At 47.3% G+C, this 22,850-nt stretch overlaps 9 protein-coding genes across 9 annotated transcripts; 4 read left to right on the top strand and 5 right to left on the bottom strand.

Annotated features, from left to right (window-relative positions):
- Positions 1-607: 607 nt before the first annotated feature.
- Positions 608-2,575, top strand: N7487_001825 (uncharacterized protein; the record flags this gene model as incomplete). Its single annotated transcript, XM_056869573.1, has 1 exon — positions 608-2,575. One exon carries the CDS (start codon positions 608-610, stop codon positions 2,573-2,575), a length of 1,968 nt encoding a protein of 655 aa, XP_056734357.1.
- A 2,225-nt stretch (positions 2,576-4,800) lies between these two features.
- N7487_001824 (fungal specific transcription factor domain-containing protein) lies at positions 4,801-7,044 on the top strand (the record flags this gene model as incomplete). Its single annotated transcript, XM_056869572.1, has 2 exons — positions 4,801-6,745; positions 6,812-7,044. 2 exons carry the CDS (start codon positions 4,801-4,803, stop codon positions 7,042-7,044), a joined length of 2,178 nt encoding a protein of 725 aa, XP_056734356.1.
- A 41-nt stretch (positions 7,045-7,085) lies between these two features.
- N7487_001823 (NAD(P)-dependent alcohol dehydrogenase) lies at positions 7,086-8,397 on the bottom strand (the record flags this gene model as incomplete). The annotated part of the gene is made up of 3 exons (XM_056869571.1): positions 7,086-8,042; positions 8,172-8,300; positions 8,374-8,397. The coding sequence occupies 3 exons, from the start codon at positions 8,395-8,397 to the stop codon at positions 7,086-7,088; spliced, it is 1,110 nt and encodes a 369-aa protein (XP_056734355.1).
- Positions 8,398-9,309: 912 nt separating this feature from the next.
- On the top strand, positions 9,310-11,111 carry N7487_001822 (sugar porter family MFS transporter; the record flags this gene model as incomplete). Its single annotated transcript, XM_056869570.1, has 4 exons — positions 9,310-9,526; positions 9,582-10,279; positions 10,355-10,595; positions 10,648-11,111. The coding sequence occupies 4 exons, from the start codon at positions 9,310-9,312 to the stop codon at positions 11,109-11,111; spliced, it is 1,620 nt and encodes a 539-aa protein (XP_056734354.1).
- A 2,454-nt stretch (positions 11,112-13,565) lies between these two features.
- N7487_001821 (adaptor protein STE50) lies at positions 13,566-15,228 on the bottom strand (the record flags this gene model as incomplete). Its single annotated transcript, XM_056869569.1, has 3 exons — positions 13,566-14,683; positions 14,735-14,896; positions 14,961-15,228. The coding sequence occupies 3 exons, from the start codon at positions 15,226-15,228 to the stop codon at positions 13,566-13,568; spliced, it is 1,548 nt and encodes a 515-aa protein (XP_056734353.1).
- Positions 15,229-17,474: 2,246 nt separating this feature from the next.
- N7487_001820 (uncharacterized protein) lies at positions 17,475-17,969 on the bottom strand (the record flags this gene model as incomplete). Its single annotated transcript, XM_056869568.1, has 1 exon — positions 17,475-17,969. The coding sequence occupies one exon, from the start codon at positions 17,967-17,969 to the stop codon at positions 17,475-17,477; it is 495 nt and encodes a 164-aa protein (XP_056734352.1).
- Positions 17,970-18,534: 565 nt separating this feature from the next.
- On the bottom strand, positions 18,535-19,674 carry N7487_001819 (uncharacterized protein; the record flags this gene model as incomplete). The annotated part of the gene is made up of 2 exons (XM_056869567.1): positions 18,535-18,694; positions 18,752-19,674. The coding sequence occupies 2 exons, from the start codon at positions 19,672-19,674 to the stop codon at positions 18,535-18,537; spliced, it is 1,083 nt and encodes a 360-aa protein (XP_056734351.1).
- A 422-nt stretch (positions 19,675-20,096) lies between these two features.
- Positions 20,097-20,998, top strand: N7487_001818 (SDR family NAD(P)-dependent oxidoreductase; the record flags this gene model as incomplete). Its single annotated transcript, XM_056869566.1, has 2 exons — positions 20,097-20,717; positions 20,765-20,998. The coding sequence occupies 2 exons, from the start codon at positions 20,097-20,099 to the stop codon at positions 20,996-20,998; spliced, it is 855 nt and encodes a 284-aa protein (XP_056734350.1).
- Positions 20,999-21,286: 288 nt separating this feature from the next.
- Positions 21,287-22,679, bottom strand: N7487_001817 (zinc-binding dehydrogenase; the record flags this gene model as incomplete). Its single annotated transcript, XM_056869565.1, has 7 exons — positions 21,287-21,555; positions 21,615-21,968; positions 22,028-22,202; positions 22,257-22,322; positions 22,380-22,447; positions 22,516-22,585; positions 22,641-22,679. The coding sequence occupies 7 exons, from the start codon at positions 22,677-22,679 to the stop codon at positions 21,287-21,289; spliced, it is 1,041 nt and encodes a 346-aa protein (XP_056734349.1).
- Between the last annotated feature and the right edge of the window lie 171 nt (positions 22,680-22,850).

Raw genomic sequence — 22,850 nt, 5'->3', positions numbered from 1 at the left:
GTATCCAGCAATCAGGGACATATTTAATATATGTACGGAGTATATATAATATATTTAGTCGGTAATTGTTCGGACACCAAACCCCACCTATAAGAGGTCAATACCGATCTGATAAAACCGGGTAATTTCGTGGATCTGATAAAGGTAACCTTGGAACTCCGCCGCAGATCTGATGAACAAAAGGGAATTCCGTCGCGGTTCCGGCCGTAAATCAGCACCTCGGGGTTATATTCCTTGCATGGTGCTGATCTTCGGACTTTTGCAACACTCGAAACAATTGCAATCTCGGTCCTTGGCTTACGCCCTTCTTCACCTAGTCAGAAATGTCAAACTCAGTGATACGCTGTGTCGATCACACACATGGCGCCTGGGCCATTGTGACCCTTTTTCTCCCATTAAGCCACTCAGCAAGTTGAAAGCATGCTGATCGTCATCAGTTTATCCAATCAATATCATCAAATTGACCCGAACCCGAACCGAGTTCGACGGTTTTTTATTAGTGTTTCGACACTTACTCTATATAATCGGCGATTATATAAAGAATGGCCGGTTGCTCAATACTCTCGATTATTACAGACATCCAAGCATCGATCCGATGCAGAACATCATGTTCTTTTTCTCCCTTCTGGCCCTATTGGGTCCTTCAGTATGCCAGGCCGCATGCCCATACGCGCATCTAGCAGGTACCCGAGACCTAGACACAAGCATCAAGCCTCGCTCTGATGTTGTGCTTCCTCGCACTGTCCCAGGAAAGAAAGGCGTCATGTTGTTGAACCGTATCAATCCATCTTCATCGCAACTGTACATTGCCAATGCAGACGGCACAAACGAGCGCTCTTTGCTGGGTGACAAGTCCGACTATGAGTATCATGCTTCCTTCCACCCAGATGGTAAACATGTCGTCTTCACTACCGAACGCAACGGCGATGGCAACTCCGATATCTACATGGTCAATGTCAACGGCAGCGGTCTTACACCAATCGCAACCACTCCCTCGGTCGAGGATGCGGCAGTCATCTCTCCCAATGGCAAATACGCCGCCTATGCATCCACAGCCGGCGTCTACACCTCCAACATCTGGCTCACGAACCTTGAAACCGGCGTTACCCGCAACCTCACGAACCAGACCGGTGTGACAGGCAAGCCTGAATCGCCGAACGGATTTTTTGCGCCTGCCTGGTCTCCTGATGGAGAATGGATCGTCTTCTCCTCAGATCGAAACACAGCATGGACCGGTCACGACAATGGCACCGGCTGGGAGCATACCCAGGAACTGGCTATCTATGCCATCACCCCTGAGGGAACTGGTTTCCGTGAAGTGTACAGCAAGCCGGATTACACCTATGGATCACCCAGATTCTCCCCCGATGGCAAGCGAGTTGTGTTCTATGAGATGACTGTGCAAGCAACTTGGGATGCGCGATCGTCGTACTCTGTCAATTCCACGACCAACCAGATCGTTTCTGTGGACTTCAAAACCGGAACCGATCTTGTCCAACACACCAATACCTCCGGTGTTAAGATCTACCCGCAGTATGTCTCAAATACTGATATCGGATACTTGCTCAAGGGTGGAGATAACGGCGGTATTCACTACACCTCCAGCACAAAGAAGATTCTTGGTGGTATGCGCTCGCCTGCCTGGTCCGCCGACGGCAAATATGTTGTTTACGAAAAGACCGGTTGGGAGATCCGCCCTTTGCAAAAGGAGCTGTGGTCCTGGGACTCTGAGTGGGATTACCGCTTTATGGATGTCTTCCCCGATCTCTCTCTTGATGGACAATTGACCTTCACCTCCAAGCAGACAGGTAGTCCCGGCAACTCATCCGTGGTCGTGATGCCCCCCGGTGACAACGAATTCACGGTAGCGTTCGATACCTACGAAACCGACGCGCTGGATGAAGCCACCGTTGCCAAGGGCGGCGGTGGATCCTTCCAGCCATCGTGGTCATCTGATAGTAAATGGATCACCTTCAGTCTGGGATCATGGTTTCAGAGCCGTGGCGAGAAGCCCGGCTGGATCTTCCGTACCAAGCCCGATGGATCAAACTATGAGCAACTCACCTTCGGCAACTCCTCCAACAAAGGTTTCCCCAGCTTCTCGCCCGACAACAAGAAGATCGTGTACCGCGAATACCTGCCTGAATTTGGGCTGCGTCTGATGGACCTGGAGTCCAAAGAGACCGCGACTCTGACGACGGAGCGTGATAACCTGCCCTTTTTCTCGCCGTCCGGTGAATGGGTGCTGTTCACGCGCAACATGACTGACCTGTCAAGAAACGAGTTTTCGAATTATGAGGTGTGCATTATTCGTCCTAATGGAACAGATCTGACTGTGCTCACTACATCGTTTGCCAACGATGCCCATGCTGTTTGGACTGCCGATGGTCGTATTATGTGGTCGACTGGAATGTGGGGATTCCAGGCTGAGGCTGCGACTTACGATGATACCTTCCAGCCTTATGGCCAGATTATGGTGATGAATGTTGATGGCTCGAATAAGACGGTTCTCACTGACAGCTTGTGGGAGGATTCAATGCCGCGTTATGTGCCCAATGAGTTTTTGGAGCAGTGAGATCCAAACCGATTGAAGAGCGAACTTGAGAAATCCGTGTGATGATAGATTATATCAATGTAAATAGATACCAAATTCAAGGATCCAATTTACATCGGAAAAAGAAGTAACTATTCAGCCGAGCCGCTAACTTTCTTGATATTTTCGAATCTTCCAAGGATGTAAGGGTTGATACCCTGCTTCTAAGGATCCATTCAACTATCTGATAGAATAGAGAGGGCTGTGTGCTATCCAAGGTCGTATGCCCCCTCCCTCCAACCCCAGAGAACCTCGGAGGGAATGCTTTTTTTAAGAAAATTACAAGGTTCAGATTACAGTGATTTTTTTAGAGGAGTTATGAAGTTAATTTATATCCCGTCGACCCTAAAGGTATCAACTACCCGTGGACGTATGTATTACACCAACACGCAGGCCACAACACTTTCAACCCATCTCTTCTCCTTTTTCTTCTCCCGAGCTCTGTCTGCTTTATCAAATCAAGCTCTCCTTCTTTCCAAGCCGTGTTTCATAGACTTAGTAAACGTACGTCCAGCCTCAGAATTGCACACTTGTCGCCCATTTTACTCCTTTTCTACGTTTTTAGGGTGAGCATGGCTCGAGAACTCGTTGATGTAAGAGTTGCCGATGTTACCTTCCTCGATACTCTCAAAGAGTGAAGGACCTCGGCTATTTTTAAGGTGGTTGTTCATGGGACAACATGTGTGATGAAACTGGTAAACAAGCTTGGGATTCTTCTGTTAATCCTCCTAATTCTTTCGTTGGCATGATTAGCCCCTATATCCCGATGAGCCCGATCGATAACCTTTTTTTTCCGTGAAAGCACTGCTCCCAGGAATCCACTACCCTATTTCTCCATTTGATCTCCATTGTAGTATGATCCCAGGAATTCACGAGATTGATATATCTAGCGAAGAGGTGGCAGACTGTTCTTCGCGGTACGTAGTGACCACTCGGGACATTGGTTTTATTTTGACTTTATTGCTTGGATACAATTGCCATCTATCCACCATACTGACTGTGATCACTAATTGGAAATCTATCTGTAGTAGAAATTAGTTGTCCTATATATGAAGAAAGCCACATTGGGGAGTGCATTAAGTTATATGTTGTATATTTTTCATAAGGATATCATTTTTCAATTTTTTTTTTTTTAAAAAAAAGGGCTAATTATATATATATCCTAGAAGGATATAAAAAGGACTCTAACAGATTTCGAACGCCGCTTTCAACCTCTTGCCTCCCATTCCTACACCTGCCCAGGCGATATTTGTGACCTTGTAAAGCACACTGCTCCCGCAGAACACAAAGCTCAGCACCCCAAACGGGACGGTCAAGCCTACTGGTGGCCGGTATAGAGGTCAATGGAATTTCATTTTTTTTCAATTTTTTTCCATAGGTTTATGATGCACATTTTGGAGTTTCGTACATCAGAAAAATTGGTTGTGTAGTGTAATGGCTATCACTCTGGTTTCTGATACCAGCAATCCCGGTTCGATCCCGGGCACGACCTTTTCTTTTTTCTTTTCGATATTTTTTATATCGCACATGTACAAACTTCGATCTATGTTAGTAAATATGCCCTCGTGTAACTTCTGAATAATAATAAAAATATTAATAAAAAAAAACACAAACCTAGATTTATTAGCCGTGACGCCTACTATAATACAACCCCTTTAGAACCCGAGATTCCGGGGTTGGCAATTTGGCAGGATCCATGGATATCCACGTGGCTTAGCTAATACGGTTTTCGGGGTCACTCCGAATCGGCTACGGGCGAATACTTACATTTGGAGGATGGAGAGTTCTTGATCCCAAAATCTTATTTCTGTCGACATTTCACCCTCAGATACATAATCATGGCTGGGGGGTTTGATGTTGACCCTGTTGATAGAAACAGTTACGTCCGCTCGCCACTGCCAACTAGAGTTCGGAGTGCCTGCGAAAGATGTCGTCGCCATAAATCTCGGGTAGAGCCACCCTGATCCCGGTCAGGATTTAATGACATATACTAAATTCAACTTGGACCTAGTGTGATCCTGTTCGGCCTTGCTCGGTCTGTATCCGAGCTAATGTTGATTGCCAACCACTTCCAAATACCCGACCACGGAGGGCTACTCTGCCGAAGTAAGCTGGACAGATGCTTTTAACTTGCCCTTTTACTTACATGAGAAATCAGGCGTCTGGCTTCCAAAAGACACTCACTAATTGACCGACATCGGTCCAATATGTCTCCGGTGACTCCTACCGAAAAGTCACCGGATGAAAATGGCTCTCGTCGTGGTGAAATACCTCCCGACCAGAGTAGAGTGATAGATGCGCAACCTAGGGGCGATGATTCTGACTTCCCCGCTGGAGGGAGCGATATCCCTTCATCTCTCAATTGCGGTGAAGCCGAATCCGCCATAGGCATTGCTCGAAGAATCTGTCAGCTTGGCAGCCATACCATTGATGAACAAACCACATCCGCCATACCCGGCTACCAGGCCAGCACAGGTGGCTCCATGGCAAATCCAGCAATGGGTCAGCGCATTCCGATATCTTCCATCTTGCGCCAGCCTTTCCCTCCAATGGAGCATGTATACAGTCTGTTGGAAGATTATTTTGATGCCGTACACTGGTTTTCTCTCGCCATTTACGAGACAAAATTCAGAAAGAGCCTCCTTTCTATCGCGGATGGTTCTGCACACCCCTCGCAACGACCGTTTCTCGTACTGTTAGCCATGATGCTTGCAATGGCATCGTGGTACCGATCCCAGAGGGGTTGCACCGATCCCTCCGACAACAGCAATGATATGAAGAAATTGAGTGCAGACTTGTTGGGGCTGGTTGAATCAAACCTAGTGGAATTGATGGATCAACCTTCAGTCACCTCGGCCCAGACCTGCATCCTCTTAGGATCACATCACGTCTACCACGGCCGTCCAAATCTCTCCTTTTCTTTATTAGGAGCGACTATAAAAATGGCCCAGTCTTTAGGAATGCATCGGGGACTTCAAAGGGGGGATTTCGAAGATATTGAGGAAAGGAAAAGAGTCTGGTGGACGATTTACACATGGGACAGGTTTGCGTCAATTACCTATGGCCGGCCCTTGGGTATCAACGACAAGGATTGCAATCTTGACATGCCAGCGGATGTGTTTGAGAACCCGAATTTTGTTGCCCCAGCCTCCGGGGAGGCGAGCCCCATATGCTATTCAACTTACCAGAGGGAGCTGAACCAGCTCTACTTGATTGCATCGCCTGCTCTTAAGACTGTTTTCGGCTCCCGTACTCTCAGGACGTCCGAACAGCTAAATGGTGACACATATTTTACACTAGTCAGGCACGTCACTGAGAACCTCCAAAAATGGCGATCCTGCCTACCGAGCCATTTGGCTTTGGATCTTAATCGGGACTTCGATCCCGATAATAGGCCAAGCTTGAGGGCATACGCTCTACAGTCGCTGTCACTACAATTGACTTACGACAATGTTCTCATTGTACTGCATCGACCTTTGTTGGCACGGCAAGTTGATCATCTCTATACCGTGAACAAGCAATCACCAGAGGAAGGCAGAGCAGATAACATAATTTATAATCCGACCACTGCTCCCTCCGTTCCTCAGTCGCACTTATCTCCCGACTCCGCATTTCCCAATACCCAGACCACAAGTTCGGATCTATGGATGAATGCCGCAACAAGAACATCGAGGGTGACAGAACTACCGGCTCTCGCCCAGCTCGCCACCGACAGTCATCTCTGCGCATTTCTTGCCATCAACCTTTTTAATGCCGCGATTGTGTTAGCTGTGATGGCTCTCTCGGAGCCTCTTTCCGATACCGCGCAGGAAGTGAAGCGAACGATTACTCGCATTCTTCGTCTGGAAGATCTGCTCGGAAGACGGTCTGCACTGTCGAAGCAGAGCACGGCTGTGCTGAAGAATGTTGTCATCATGCTCCTCCGTCGTGAATCAACTGCCATGCTTGCCCCCATTACCGCAACAAGTCAAGTAATGGGTCACCAGCCTTTACAAACCCTGGCGGATCCGTCATTGATTTCTGTTGAAGATACGCTTCGGATGCCGCTCGATGCGACATGGGATTCTCGCAATCCTCTTGCTAGAGACCAACGTCTGCCGGACCTCAGCAGAGCTGACCGTCTGAATAATAGCTTGACATCTGTCCAATATGGTAAGGCTTATCATCCACACGAGGTAGCTAAAAGGACGAAATTGCTAACGCAAATATGTTTTCCAGCCTTGGGTCCAGGGGATCGCTCTGCTGGCATTCCTACTGGCGGAGATAACATTCAACTTGGTGAATTTGTTGAGCCAGGCATACAGACACACGAAACATGGCAGCTGCCAGCAGAATATGATTGGAACATGCCTGGTCTATCTCGGGAACCTGTCGAAAACAATCACCAGGATAGTGTTGAAGGCGGGTTGTATTGGTTATGGGACATGACGTGGAATGAAGTTGGAGGGTAATCGGCGGTCTATTTAAAAATAACAGTCACAAAGGGCATGGACTATACTGAAGTTGCCTTTGCCTCTTCCTCGTCGACATTCGGGCCATAAATCACACTCTTAATTCCACCCCGACCGGCGACATTTTTGAAAGCGTCCTCAGCCTGACTGAAAGGATACTCATGAGTGACGAGATCATCCAGCTTAACTCGGCCCGAGTTCAGCAATCCGACAGCCAACTTGAAGTCTCCAGGCCCGTACCGGAAGCTTCCCTTGAAAACAATCTCCTTATCGCAGATCTGACCAACCGGAATTGATGGGTTTGGTTTTCCCAAGCCGACTTGAATGAAAGTCCCGCCCTGCGTGAGGGCATGGATAGCACAGTTCTGACAGGGCTCAGCACCAGTTGCATCGAGAGCAACATCAACGCCATCGGGGAAACCAGCAGCCGCCAACAAATCCACCGCATTCTTCTCCGGCGTCTCGGTGCTCATCTGGTATGTGTGTGTAGCACCATATTTGACCGCAGAAGCAAGCCGAGCGGGGACGACATCCACAGCGACGACCGTTGATGCACCGAAAGCGCGCGCAACAGCGCAGCAGAGCAACCCGACAGGCCCAGCTCCGAAAATAACCACTGCTTTATCCTGCATGAAACCTGCCAATTGACAGCTGTGCACAGCCACGCTAAGAGGTTCAATCAGGGTACCGTCGCGCAGGGAGATGTGGGCTGGGAGCTTGAAGCAGCATTCTGCAGGCACGCGGTAGTAGGTAGCGAGTGTTCCGTCGTATGGCGGTGTTGCGGCAAAGCGCATTCCCCGACAGAGGTTGTAGCGACCGTTACGACAATGATTGCAGGTGTTGCAGGCGATGCCGGGCTCGAGAGCGACTCGGTCTCCGACGGCGAGGCCTTGAACACTACTTCCGCTCTCTACCACGATTCCTGTTGACTCGTGGCCGAGGATTATGGGGTTTTCGACGACGTATGGGCCTATGCGACCGTGTTGCCAGTAGTGGACCTGTTGCGCCGAGGATTACGTTAGATGTTGTTTTCTTTCTTTTTCTTCTTTTTTGAAATTGAGGAAATGGAAATGGTGAAATAGCGGGGAAAGCGGGGGGGATGGGAAAGTCGAAGCTATTTCACTCACATCTGAACCACAGAGACCTGTTGCCATTACTCGGACTATGACATCTCGGTCTGACTGGAGTGTGGGTACGCTGCGTTCCTCGAAAGCAAATGTGCCTCCGGGGTGCAGTACAAATGCCTCATTGGTAGTCTAGATAATTTTTGGAGTTAGCAGGTGTGATATAAACCTATGTGTTTGGGTTACTACTGGGATTGAGACATACCTGGGTAGCTTCTGTGACGGTCATATTTGCGGTTTTTTTTGTTTAATTGAACAAAGCTTCTGTGCATGTGGGATTCTACTGAGCTTTAAATACTACGGATGTCCTAAATATTTTTACCCACTCAGTTAGATGTGGGCGAACGGATCATATGTTGAAACATTTCCGGCGGATGGTCGACCAGCTCCATATAGCGTCTCCATACTTAAAACAGCCTTTAAGACCCGAGCCGAAGGAGTCTACGGGATACCGATACTTCGCTTTAATGGGGAAACCAGGACCAATAGGAACCATACCCATGAATGTATGGTCATTCGTAACCCAGTTAAATTTCAATATATTCTCATTTTTATCACACACCCTCACCTGACATATAACTACCCCGAATTCAAATCCCGAATATCCAGGATCCGTGTTGTCTTCCGGGATATCACTCAACATCTACCAAAGTCGTCCCGGAACCGCTTGATATTCGCCACCGGAACCGAGATTAGGGCTCCACTGTACTCCCGGAACCGTTCACTTCCCCCACAAAAGCACGGCCAAACTCGGGGTTATCATGGACAGTTGAAATAAGACTTTGCAAGTTTGACCAACTGCAGGTCTAAATGATCAATAATAGGTTCACTTTGCCCGACAGAGCCAGGGTCCGGAGGGATGCCCAGAAGCCAAGGCCATGAGGTACTTTCCGCATTATCCAATAGCAATGGCGGGATCCATGAAATAAATGTAAATAGACATGATGGATTCGGTAAATCACCGAAATGGTGACCCCATGGTGTACCTCCCGCTCCATTTCCCCATCAACCTGGAGAAAATCCTTCTTCCCCACGGGAAGTGTCCGGGGTATAAATAAAACCGTTTCCCCCATCTTTTGGTCAAATCCACAAGTGGTTTTTGCGCTTGTTGTCCTAGTTAGTCAATTTCCTCTTTGGCACTATGACTATCACGAAATCCTTCGAGCCGGCGCCCAATGGGACTCTCAGAGAGCGTTCCCTAGCCGTCGCCACGCAAATTGAAGAACAGCAGACCTGGCTGGAGAGGAAACTCAAGCCCAAGAAGATCTCAGCCAGATACCCCTTCAAAGGCACAGCCTTATTGTATGCAACATGTGCCTTTGGCAGTTTGGGAGATGCTCTGTTCGGTTATAACTCTGGTATGACATCCTCGATTATGTTGGCAGGATATATAGATGCTGATTTGATTGATAGGTATCATGTCCGGACTGCTGGTCAACGAAATATTCATAGCTCGCTTCTTCAAGAACTACGGAGGAGCCGACGGGACGACAAGTGGAGTCGATCCTTCGATTACAGGCATATCTGTTTCGTGTTTGCAAGCCGCAGCAGCGGTGGGAGCACTCATCGCGGGTCGTCTTGGAGACATGATTGGTCGAAAGAAGTGTGTCCGCATCGGCGCTTTCATTTACTTCTTCAGTTCGTTTATTCAGATGTTTGCGCCTGGTTTTGCGACTTTCATTGTAGGTCGCACGATCCAAGGAGTGGGCGTGGGTTTTCTCTCCATGACCGTGCCTATCATTCAAACAGAGATTGCTCCCTCTCATCGCCGAGGTTTGATGGTGGGTATAGAGTATAGTTGTTTGATTGCTGGATATATGCTTTCTTGCTGGGTGGACTATGGGTTCAACTTCTTGTTGCCGGATCATATTTCATGGCAGGGGCCTTTCATCATCCAGATTGTGCTCTCTTTTGTCTTGCTTAGCATGTCCTTCTTCCTGCCAGAAACCCCTCGATGGTTGGCGTTGAATGGTTTCGTGGACGAAAGCTTGCAAGTGATTGCAGACCTACATTCTAATGGAAATATACATGCGGAACATGTCCAACACACCTTCCTCGAAATTCAAGAAGCGGTTATCTATGAGAGCAATCTTGGGAAGTCCAGTTGGAAGGTGAGGATCTCCTTGCTGCTTTTTTTGACTTGTTGAGTCTTGTGAATTGACTAACCCTGGATCAACACTATATAGGAAATGTTCACCCGCTATCGCAAACGAACCATCGTTGGAATCACAGTGCAGATGTTCGCCCAGATTAACGGAATCAACATCATCTCCTTCTACCTCCCAAGCACCCTCGCCTCCGCTGGTTATGATAATCGCAAATCCCTGCTATATACCGCTGCAAATGCTATTCCCTACACCGCTGCAACAGTTGTTACATGGTGGCTAGCAGATCGATGGGGCCGAAAGCCTTTGCTCATTCTTGGAGGTCAGTTCCCATGTCGAGTTGATCAACCACTAAAAACTAACAATTCAAACAGGTTTCGGCATGGCAGTATTACTCGCAATTGTCTGCGTCTTTACCGAAATCAACGTGGATGTCCAAACTAAAGCAAACGGCCAGTATGCCTTCGTCATGCTATACAATATCCTCTACGGATTCACCTGGGGTCCGATGCCTTGGCTTCTACCTGCAGAGATCTTCCCACTCCGTGGCCGGAGTAAAGGCATGGCCCTGGCTACGACTAGCAATTGGATCTTCAACTTCATCATTGGAATGGTTTCTCCCGACGCCTTTGCTGGAATCCATGGTTATTTCTACCTGGTGATTGCAGGATTCTGTCTCAGTTCGGCTCTCCTTGTTCACTTTTATTATGTTGAGACAGCGCACCATTCTCTAGAGGAGATTGCTGTTGCATTCGGTGACAAAGCATTTGCAAATGATGATGCGGAGGTCATAGAGATGGCTGATGCGAAGAGTGAGCAGGTGGAATATTCGGCGTGAGGGGGATCGGATGTTTACAATTATTGATTGTCATATTTATTTATCGGTTTTTCATTTGGGCTCTATTTTGTTCTATATGCAACAAATCACCGACTAGGTTTACATTAATGTGCTCAAAACCCGAGAGGTCCACTAGGAAGTAAAGAAAGCCCTAAATTATTCGGGACGAGCATACCTCAACCTTCTCAGATATAATAACTAGAGCTTCTGAAAGATTGTTTAGGAATTATTAGGTTAGACCTCGTTAGCCATTTACTTTCCTTTACTTTTCTGAAATCAACTATATAGTTCCTTTGGGGTGTTTTTCTCGTTATGAATATTCCAAAGAGCGTTCGACTACCTTGAATGTTAAATATACAATGAACAAATAATTGTGTAAAGGTAGGATGCACTAGGAAAGTCACACTTAGTGATGTATAATTAATTTGTTACGGTAGATTAACTGTGATTATTACGATCTGTTAGTATTAAAGTCCAACGTTTGGATTAGTAGGCATGTTGGCAGTTGATATATATTTTCCACTATTAATGTCTAATGTATACTCCTCGCGACAAAGAAGGCAACTTTTCCTCTTACCCTTAACAGCAAGCCGTTTATACTAGAAAAACCCGTGGGTATTGTCTTTAGCCTCTGATTTAGTTAAGCATAGCATTTCCAATTAACATATACTTGACACCAGCACTGCCTCAATGTTCGAAATGTAGAATGCAGCTATCCCCTTTGATGGATGGCACTGAATCCACTGAATCTCCCTATTGAGCCATAATAAGTAAGCATATATACCAATGGCTTTCTAAACAAATATTTACCTCAATTATAGTAGAGTAGTATTATATTTGAGCCTAAATGTATCAATGTTCATTTCAATATCTAGTCCACGGAGCAGCAACTTAGGTTATATATTCATCACTACAGATTCCGAAGATAAATCCTCCGTAAATCCAGTGGTCCTGGGCACCACCTTCGTCCTTTTTTTTTTCTTTCGAGATTTTAATACCTTCTATTTTAATGCGGCGCAGCCTTGGGTACCTCTCCGCGCCCTAAAAAGCCGCACATGAAAACGAAACCTTCACAATGAATTGGCTAATGAACTGTGGGAATGGAAGCCCTTTGTTGAAAACACCCTGAACGAGAATGAAACCTCGAACACTGGATCATGTACTAAGTCTAGTTTGAACCAGTCAGCATGTCGGGAAAAGCATCCGCCCTAGCGAGGAAATCGAGTCCGTGCCGAGATTTTAGTCTCACTCTAGGTTTATGATGCACAATTGGGAAATCCATACATCAAAAAAATTGGTTGTGTAGTGTAATGGTCATCACTCTGGTTTCTGATACCAGCAATCCCGGTTCGATCCCGGGCACGACCTGTTTCTTTTTTGTTATTTTTTGTATTTTTTTGGTGGGGGTGGGAATGCAGTGTTCTGATATTTTTAGTGGATATAAAATCCACCCGGAAGAACTGTTTAACCGAGGCCCAATGAGCTCTAGCGTAGAAAAAAAACCACAGAGAATAAATACGAGCGCCCGCCCATTCTTTTTGACTTCTTTTTTCTTTTTTCTTTTCTATATCAACTTCACGGGGCTCCACTTTGTGGCTTGCTGAGGCTTATCCGATGGCTTCGGCCTTTATGGGTTTTCTTCCGTTCCCGGCCCTGGAGAGTATAGAAAGGCGTTCCTCTTTATACAACACGTTATAGCTGTGCTAGGGTATCTTTCGGGGTACCCTATTAGTGTCGGCTGTGGGGAGGACGTCACATTCCTTTTTAAATCACTTTATGTGATTTATTATAGATTTTAATACAATTGCTTGATATTCATGATCATCACAATCTCTTAGATATATTCTTAAGAAAGTATGAATAGTCCTGTAGTTAGTCGAGGGATGTTAATACAGCAAGTAATAAATCCAGTAGCGCACGGGTATCAAACCATAGTTGTGGTTCAGCGCTTGAGAAGCAAGCCCTTAAATGTATTTGTACAAGTTGGTGGTACAGTTGTCTCACTGAAAATACCGACATAAAATTGAATTCTGCAGATGTGAATAGACAATGGGAATCTCATGTACAAGCTCAGTATGTGCTATGCTATGGTAAAAAAAAAAAAAAACAACAACACCGGACCGAAGGTCCTATGCCAGTCAAGGATATCTTGAAAGAAGGAAAAAAGAAAAGAAAAGGCTGATGCACAATGCTGCAAGGGGCATGGACGAGTCTGGAATCGAAGCCGTCAAGAGAAGCAGAAAACGCCAATGTCATTCATAAATCCATTCCCCGAATACGGTATACCGGCTCTCCAATAGCACACCAAACACCGACAAGACCAACATGACATAGTCGGCCTACAAAATCAAATGCAACGGAAGAAATAATCCAACACGCAGTCGAAAGTCACAGGGTATCTCAAGCCACAGACACGCGTGCATCAAAAGAAGGAGGGTTGGCCTCGAGAAAAAATCAGAGCACGCCGCCTGGAAGATTGATTTGTCCTTGTTGGCCACCGTTGAAGCCAGCGCTGTTAGGTGCTGATGCACCAGGCCCTGGAGTGCCCGAAGGGTTATCCATGTGGATCTTTCGCAACATGAACATTGGTTTCCGTCCTTCCTTTTCTAGCTGCTTGAACAAGAGAAGGGGTTTCTCCTGCAATTCCAGACAACGCTCTTGATCGCCATAAACAATATAGAGGGCGTAGTTCTTCCAATCGGAGTTGATGTTGTATTTCTTAAGAGCAGCTGGTAGGACCTTGTAGCAAGGGTCTTCCCAAGAGACTCGGAATGACTTGAAGATTTCCACGCTATTTGGATTCTCGCTGCCGCCTCCGCCTCCGCCGCCACCACCACTCCGTGAGTCAGACCTGTCGAGTCGTGGGTCAAGACGTGATGCGGTGGAAGGTGTCTCCGCACGGGATGCCGAAAGCTGACTCGGCGTAGATCGGTCTCTAGAATGTATTGTCGGGGTCTGTTCGGCATAATCATAGGCTGTGTTGCGATTTGCGCTGGAGAGTGGTTGGGTATATGATCGTGGATTGAGTGTCTGAGGGTGAGCGTGGTGGTGGTGAGGCGACGTCGGTGAAGGAATTCCAGGTGATAGTTGTGATCCTCCATTCATTGAGGATGTCAAATGGGATGAAGAGGTCAAGACAGAAGCTGACGACGGATTAAGGTTGTCGTGATGAGAGCGTCCATCATAGCCCGAAGGTGGAGGATGGGTTGGCGAGTTGTTTTTGGATGTGGTACCGTTAGGATGAATGCGTTTGGAGAAAGCCCGCGCAATTTTCGACGATGAAGAAAGTTCCTGAGTGACCGTGGGTTGGGGAGTTGACGTGAGAGTGGCCGTACTGTCGTGCCAATTTTCTGAAGGTTGCCCATGAGAAGAGGGAGGAGGCAATGGGTGTGATCGATCTTTTACTATTTTGATCACTGGTAGGATTTCCTCGCGCAATCGCCGGTAATCGTCAGTGATCCGGCGCAACTCTGTTTCAACCAACATGAGCTTTTCGTCTCGGACTTGGATCGATTTGATTAAACGCGCGAGATCCTCTTGTGTTGCAGTTTCATTCATACTCTGGTCCGCAGCTGCAAGTATGGGTTAGAAGTGTGGTTAAACTGGGACGCCTGAGAACATACTAAGTGGAATATAATGGTCTCCATCGAGGGGAACATCTTGCTTGACTTTGATTTCATACACGCTTTTCAAAATCGTCAGTCGATGTCCCACACTGCTGATGCCCATTTCCTTCAACTCGTCATGCTTCAGGGCAATGAGGGCTTCACCGACAATCCCATTCTCTGCGTCAGAGATTATGGTTAGTAACTAGTGCGAACTAAAATATGCCCGAAGAAGTCTGCTCACCTCGAAATGTACCGTGATATTGCAGTAATCCAAGCGATGTCAAAAATTCCTGGCATTCGTCGACTCCCCATTCCATAATGAGTGTTCGTGGGGAGCGAGGACCATCGATCGGATGTCCAAATTTGGTTGGGGTGTGTTCTGATGAATGAATAGAGGAGTCCGTGGGAGAAGATTCCGAGTCGACGTGAAGGTGCGGTGAAGTTATGACACTGCGTTCGTACTCATCGTCCGCATCGGAGTCGGCGTGGTAGGAGGTGTGGAGAGACATGACGGGGGATCTTTGGTGACAAGACAATCTTCACCGAAAGTAGAGATGAATGGTATTGAGGGGTTCACAGGCGTCGCCGCCAGAGTGGAGGTATTAGGGCCAGCAAAGGCAAACAAAATGGGTGTCGGCGGTAATGCGCCGAATGCTCTATTTTATAGAAAGCGCGGGCGGAACGAGGGGACGTCAAGGCTCGAAGGGTTCAAGGCGAACATGAGCTGATTCACAAGATCTTCGAGCAGACAGAGGTTGTATTGCGTCTTTCGTGTTCCGATCAAACTGTGTTCTCGATGTTCCTTTCCGAGGAGGGGTGTTGTCGTCGAGTGCGAGTACGCGGCAATCAACAGGTTGAGTAAAGCGGGGAAGGTTGGCGGTTCAGGGCCACGGCGGGATAGGGGGTTGGAGGAAAGTAAGGCCAGTGAAAGCGTATGATATGTCTCTGTTCCCTGAAGTCAAATGTAAATGGAGGTAGGTCTAGGGGCATTAGAGAAAAGGTCGAGATTAGGCGAAGAAGGCCCCCGTCTAATGAGAATGGGGGTTCACGTGACTGGGCCTGGACTCTTCATAACGGTCCCGGGGGTTAACACTCGAACCTTGGTACTGCGAGAAAGTATACGACTCCATCAAATACTTACTATGTACTACATACTACATACTACATACGATATAGGTACATAGGTTGGATATATTCTCCGTCAAGTTGGACCAGTCCAATCAGAATCTATTTCTATAAAGCATTCGAACTCAATATCTTTGGAATTACAATTGAATTCGTTACTCACCCCACCTGCCAAGGCACCTACCCAAATAATTATAACTTTGTGGCTTCTTCTACATCCCCTTTACTCCAACTACTAGGCACCCATTGATCTGTGATAATATCAAGCCGAACTTTTTTGGTGCGCTTGAGATACCCGTTCTCGATGTCATCTGCCATGCCAACACCATTGAATCTCTCCTTGGAAACAGATCTCGGAGTGATCATTACTGAGTGGCCTGTGATCGGGTACACAGCGGCGGATCAAATGTCGCTTCTGATATAGCTACATGCTGTTAGCGATTGATCTTTAATTGTTAAAGGATAAGTATGTACCACGGAGCAACGTAGTCAATTTGAATATCTTGCTCATGAGAGTTCCGACAGGCTTTCCGCATCAGACCTCTCAGCCTATATTTACTGCTGGTGTATTCCCAATTTACCTTGTGCTAGCAAGTATTAGCTTTCTATTATCCATATCTGTTCACGCAAGATAAAGCTCACTGACGAGTCAGCCCATGAAACTATACAACGGTCCTAGTCTTCGGTATTGGGTTGCTTGCGAAAATAGTGGACGACCAGTTTCCATGTATACATTGTACCAACCAAGCTCATATTGACTACGATGAGCTCTGACTGGACAGCAGGCTTGTTGATAAGTATTACAATAGGACAGAAGCGAGTTATTACTCCTAGAGGCATGACTTAGAATTGATGTCTCACTATCTAAAGGTCATAGGTCGTCACCAAAGACACAGCTGTTGCTATGACAATATCGCAATTTTTATGAGGAGAGTTGGTAATCGCCGCTTCATCCATTTGTACTTGGTCATCCTAGGAAGTGATATTGAATTTTACAAACTGAATATGCTCGGTTTGGTGGAATGGTCCAACCCACGGGGCTGGCGTACCCATAACGAGATATTTGAGGTATATTGACGTTGATATTTAACCTCTAAAGACTTGTTTTCTTGCTGGATGCCCAAAATTGGAACCATCATGAATTAATTCCTGCCACCTATCGCCAAGTTCAGGCCTTCATCCTCAGCCTCGGGCCAATGTCCGTGGAGTTTGCCCGGAAACCCCGGCGTTTCAACCGAAGGGCTTGATTCGGCTATCCGAACAAAGTTATCCGACAAGAGAAAATCTATGCCAGAACCATAGTGTTTCACAAGAGCATCCGATCTGTGGGGATTAAAGATAATCAAAGACACATTGTGGGGCACAGGGCTGGAGTACCAACTACCAACTGCGTCATCAAGAGCTATGAAAGAGCCAAAGCTTTAGGTATGGGAAAATGCAGTGTTTCGAAAAAGGGGATATTCAGAACCCCATGAATTGGTAGTCTATTCAAATGCAAGAGCGCCCGTAGACTTCATATGTAAACCCATGAAATTTGATGCAGGCCGAAACAATCTGTACTCCTTAGAAAGAACCCGCCATGCATGATCGCATTTTGAAATGCTGCTTTCCTAGCGCCTGGTGTCTGTCATTATTTCTTGTCGCCGTTGGGCGCACTTTCGCCTTCCAAGTCGGCCACTTCTCGTATAATATCTTTCAATCCGCGAACACCCTCGTCGACCACAGTCTCCGGAATGCGGATATCGATTTCTTCAATGTACTTCAAAGGGTCGTATGGATGTGGGTGGTCTTTGACTTTGTTGCCTTTCTTGACACCATTGGTCTCTTTTGTTCCGTTTGTAGTTTCACCATTTGCGAGCTTGGCCCCCAGTGCGGGGTGAGTTCGACCCTCTGCGGAAGCGAGCACGGCCGCCATTACATCGTCGAAGGTCTCACAGCGGCCGGCGCGGAGGAGTTCTGTGGCGAGGGTGGTGACCTTGTCGGTCCAGCCCAAGCGGTGGAGGGAGCCGAGGAGGTTTTCCTGCAGATCTTCGAGTGCGCTGCTGGCGGACAGCTTGACGAGGAGGTCGGATTCGAGGGCGTCGGGGGTGGAGGAGGCTCCGTTGGTGGAGGTTGAGGGGGGCATTGTGGCGTGTGAGTTTCGGGGTTCGCAGGACAACGCTTGAGGGTGAGAGAAGGGCACGATATGAGCTTTCACAACAAAAGCTCTAGTTCTGAATCGCGCACAAGAAATGGGGCAACGCTTTGCGCAAAAGCGATGGTCGGAGAGGAGGGGCCCGCCCTTTATTTCAATGCGGGATTGAAAGCGGATTAGAATTACATTGCATGTAGTGAACAATAGACATGCATAATGATCGGACAATTGAAGGTGAATAGAAAATAAGAAACAGCAGAGTAGATGAATAGGAAGACTCACATGGACTGCCAGATCGGACAATCGGCATTGTGGGTCCGAGCGGCGAATCGCCTGCAGGGCCATTCTTGTCCATATCCGTCTTCTTTTATTCACCTCGAGATGCCTTGTTGATTCGAATTGAATTAATCTTATTTCCTCATCTGGCACAGAGAATATATCTCATTCAACTTTGATAGCGGGGCAACTACGACTATGTTCTGGTTGATATCCGATCCTGATACCCACTAACAGATCTCAAAATGATGTACCCATCTTCGGCCTACAACTTAACGTCCTATTTCGATTTAATCTCAAACGGACCAGGTGCAGGACTTGACAGTGCCCAGGAAATGCCGTCGCTCATAACCTCGTCCCATCTCTTGATTTGGGGAAGCTGCTTGTACCTCCTGAATCCATGTGGAACACCAGGGAAGACATGAACATTGGTAGGGATGCTGATCGAAGATTTAGTTTTTGAACACCCAAAATTTCGAAGAATATAGCAAACTTACCCGTTAGCAGCGAGATGTTGTCCATAAAACAGGCCCTCATCTCTTAATGGGTCATTCCCCGCGATTCCAAACGTCGTAGGAGGCAAGTCCTTAACCTCTTCCGCGGTGGCATTTCCAGGGCTCATCCGACGGTCTCCAGCAGCATCCTTGATGTCACTAAGTCCAAGAAGCCCGCTAAACATCTTCATTCGAGCCACCGGCAAGACAGGAGCCTCGGCACATTGCACATAGCTCGACAACTCAGGACTCTTGAGTTGTTCTAGTCTCGGCGCATAGTGATCCCACTGTACAAGACAAGGAATCATGAGGACCTGTCCCGCAATCTTTGGGCAGGCAGCTAAGCGCTTATCCTCGCCGCGCAGCTGAGCCAGCGCCAACGACGCAGTCAGCCATGCACCAGCTGAAATACCGCCCACGACAACTTGCTCGCTGAGCCCGCCGATCTCGGCAATATTCTCGTGTAGCCAGACAAATGCATCTTCAGCGTCGTTCCAAGCAGTGGGATAGGTATATTCAGGGCTGTGTCGGTAGTTTATATTCAAGACCACGACTGGGGTACCCTTCTGGACATGCGAGGTGACAATCCGCGAGCAAATGGCGTCTTCAGAAGAAAGTGTCCCGAAAAAGAAACCGCCGCCGTGAAAATGGACGTAAACGGGCAGGCGCTCGGAGGTTGGAACGCCGACGGGGCGGTAGGTGCGTGCTTCGAGGGGTGTGCCGTCGCGAGCTGTGATTGTGTAGTCGTGCAGCTGAACTGCGGCACTGAGCCCGTCGAGCATATCTTCGGCGGCTCTTGCCTCGCGGCCCTTGTTTAGCAGTTCCTTTAATTGTTCCACCGAGAGGTCCTTGGGGGACTCAGGTAGCGTCGCCTCAAGGGCGATCCATTCGGCGCTAGGTGTACCATATTCAGTGAAGTCGGCCATTGTGGATAAATATACATGTAATTTTATTGCTAAAACTAAAAGAAGAAGGAAGAGTAGAAGATGAAATAAACAAGAATTTCACCTTCTACCCGGATTTAATAAATCCCGCTCACTGAAATGGCAGAGCAACCCACTCACGGAGGGGCATGGAGGGGCAGCATGTACAAATGTGTGTACAACATGACCAGGTACATTTATTTGAAAGACATGTCACTATCAGTTTTACTCCCTACATCACCTCGGCTCGGCTACCGGTAACAACGTATCTGAGTATTCGGTAACCCCGCATGAGGATGGACTATTTAGGTATGCCGTGAACGAGCAAAGATCTAGTAGGTATAAGGGTAGATAGTATGCGCACTTGCTTAGTTATAGTTGACAAGTAAACCCAATTGCAAACCAAAATCATCAGGTCAATAATCATGGAGTCCGGCATTCCATCCGACCCCCCATCACGTTCTTTAGCCAACAAAGTCGCCATCGTAACAGGCGCAGGCTGCCTGGGCGATGGAATCGGAAACGGACGCGCCATTTCAATACTTCTTGCCGATGATGGCTGCGACGTACTCTGCGTCGACCTCAACCTGGAATGGGCCAATAAGACTGTTGAAATCGTGAACTCGAAACCCGGTCGTGGTCGCGCGCTTGCGATTCACGCAGACGTCACATCTGAAGAAGACTGCAAAGCAGCGGTGCGCTTCGCAGTTGAACAGTTTGGACGACTAGACATTTTAATCAACAATGTCGGAATTGGAGGCGCGGCGGGCACTGCGGTGGAAGTCGATATGACGCAGTGGGCGAAAAGTATGGAAATCAATGTTGCCAGTATGGTTCAAATGGCTAAGTATGCCATCCCTGAGATGAGCCGAAATGAGGGCGAAATCAAAGGGAGCATTGTGAACATGGGAAGTGTTGCTGGGTTGAAGGGGGGTACACCTCATCTGCTATACCCGACTGCCAAGGGTGCCATCGTTAACATGACCCGTGCTATGGCGGCTCATCACTCGCCCGATGGGATTCGTGTGAACTGTGTCTGTCCAGGGGTATGTTCACCTTTGCCGTTGTATGGAACCGAAGCTGATGATATTAGATGCTGTATACGCCTATGATGTATGGGAAGGGTATGAGTGAAGAAGCGCGTGAGGCCCGTCGAAAACGAAGCTTATTGGGGACTGAAGGAAATGGATGGGACTGTGCTGGGGCTGTTGTATTCCTTGCTGGACCTCACGCTCGGTGGATGACTGGTGTTATTCTGCCTGTTGACGCAGGGACAACAGCTGCTGTAGGAATTGGAATGACGAAGAGCGCAAGTGTCAATGCATAAAATTATGATCAGATAGCAGTGTCCCCCAAATGTACTCTCTATTCTCTCCTATAGATCCATACGTCACTTTCTTTTTCTCTGCATCTCTTGATGAAAGTTTTCAAAGGTTATTATAACTTTCTGTCGTCTACCTGTAAAGCATGAGGAAAGGACTATATCAAACAGACATCTAAAGGGGTCACCAAAAACATATGAGGCCGCCGTAACTTCACATAGCCATGAAGCATCTAAATCCTCAACCTTCGATAAACTCAAAGATACAAATGCATTAAATATCTTCCAACGAATTCATACAAGATCCGACACTAATGCTATCCGATCCTTGATCTTGCCCTCTCCCAATTCTTTGAGAACCCGCGGGAAATCCTGCAACTTGCCTAATTCTACCTGAGGCTGAATGACTCCCTTGGCAATCAACTCAAGCACCTCTACTAGATCTCGGTACTGTCCACCGTATGTGAAGATAATGCTTAGTCTCTTCCGAATTCCGATCTTCATGTCTAATCCATTGATGAGATCAAGAGTGCCAACACATAGGATCTTTCCTCCCGGACGCACTATTTAAGAGGGATATGGTGTTAGCAAACAATCAAAGAAACCTAGCGAGGATACTTACCAATCTGTTGTGCGTCCTGGTTAGTCTGGTTGCTGCCCACAAATTCAAGTACAGTATCAATCTTCCCCTGCAACCCATTTTCCTTAACAAAGTCTTGCACCGATTTCCCAACTGGAACGATATCTTCCGCTGGGACACCCAAATTCAGAGCGGCATCCAGTTTTTCTTGTCGCAGATCGGAAACAATGACCCTCGCACCAATAGCGCGCACAATCTGGAGCGCATTGAATCCAAGGCCCCCAAGTCCAAAAAGAAAAGTAGTTTCTTCCTTCTTGACCTCAGCGCGGCGAGTAATACCATGATAAGCAGTAGTGACAGCATCAGTAGCGACTGCAGCGACGGCTGGGTCAACACCTATGACCAGAGTTAGGTTAGGTACTCGGCGGGTTTATAAAGAGAGATTTGAAACTCACCATCAGGCAATGGGATCGCGGCGCGAACATCAACCGCAACATACTCAGCATAGAACCCGTCTTGTCCAATCCCGTGGTGCATTCCAGCCGGACAGAGTTGTGCCAGATCCCTCGAGCATTCAGAGCAGGTGTCTAGCCCGCATCCGGGGACTGCAATGAGAGCCACTCGATCTCCCTGGAATTCTAAATTAGTGACGCTTCGATATTAGTGAGTGATGGATCTTCTTACCAGTTTGAACCGTTCATCGGTGACTCCTTCACCTATTTGTATAATCTCTCCGCATCCTTCATGGCCCTGGAAGAAAATGTCAATTCTACTCTTAGTATTCTTCCCGTGAAGAGATGTTCATACAAGTGTATACTGCTCATCAAACTGCGGCCGGTCTTCAATGTCTAAAAGGGGTTGATCACTGTGACACACTATCACGAACAGGGGATATTAGAAAAGAGGATCTTGAATTCGGAACTTGACGTGAACTGGATAGTACCTCCGGATGCTAGTAGCTTGACTAGAAAACCCGTGGCAGGGGTTGAGGGTAAAGGAAGCTCTTCCCAAACCTATAAGAGTCAGGAAAATGCGTATGTATTCTGTGAAATACATTTGCTAGCATACTGGATTTGGGTTTCCTTTATGCTTTCTCCAAGCATGCATTGTGGATGGTAGTGCCATGCTGCCCATGATTTCTGATCAGACTTGATTACTGTATTTGGAGAAGAGATAGTTGGCTGAAGAGAACAAAAAGCTCGTTTTTAAAAAGATGATATACATCTAGCTGCTTATGTATGATATGTCAGTCGAAATATCCAAAGGTGGCGTACTGAG

The sequence above is a fragment of the Penicillium crustosum genome (genome assembly GCF_028827405.1).
Source record: "Penicillium crustosum strain IBT 35664 chromosome Unknown utg000001l_segment0_segment0, whole genome shotgun sequence".
Lineage (NCBI taxonomy): Eukaryota > Fungi > Ascomycota > Eurotiomycetes > Eurotiales > Aspergillaceae > Penicillium > Penicillium crustosum.
Note: the sequence above shows the minus strand (reverse complement) of the source record. Positions and strands in the feature narration are given on the sequence as shown.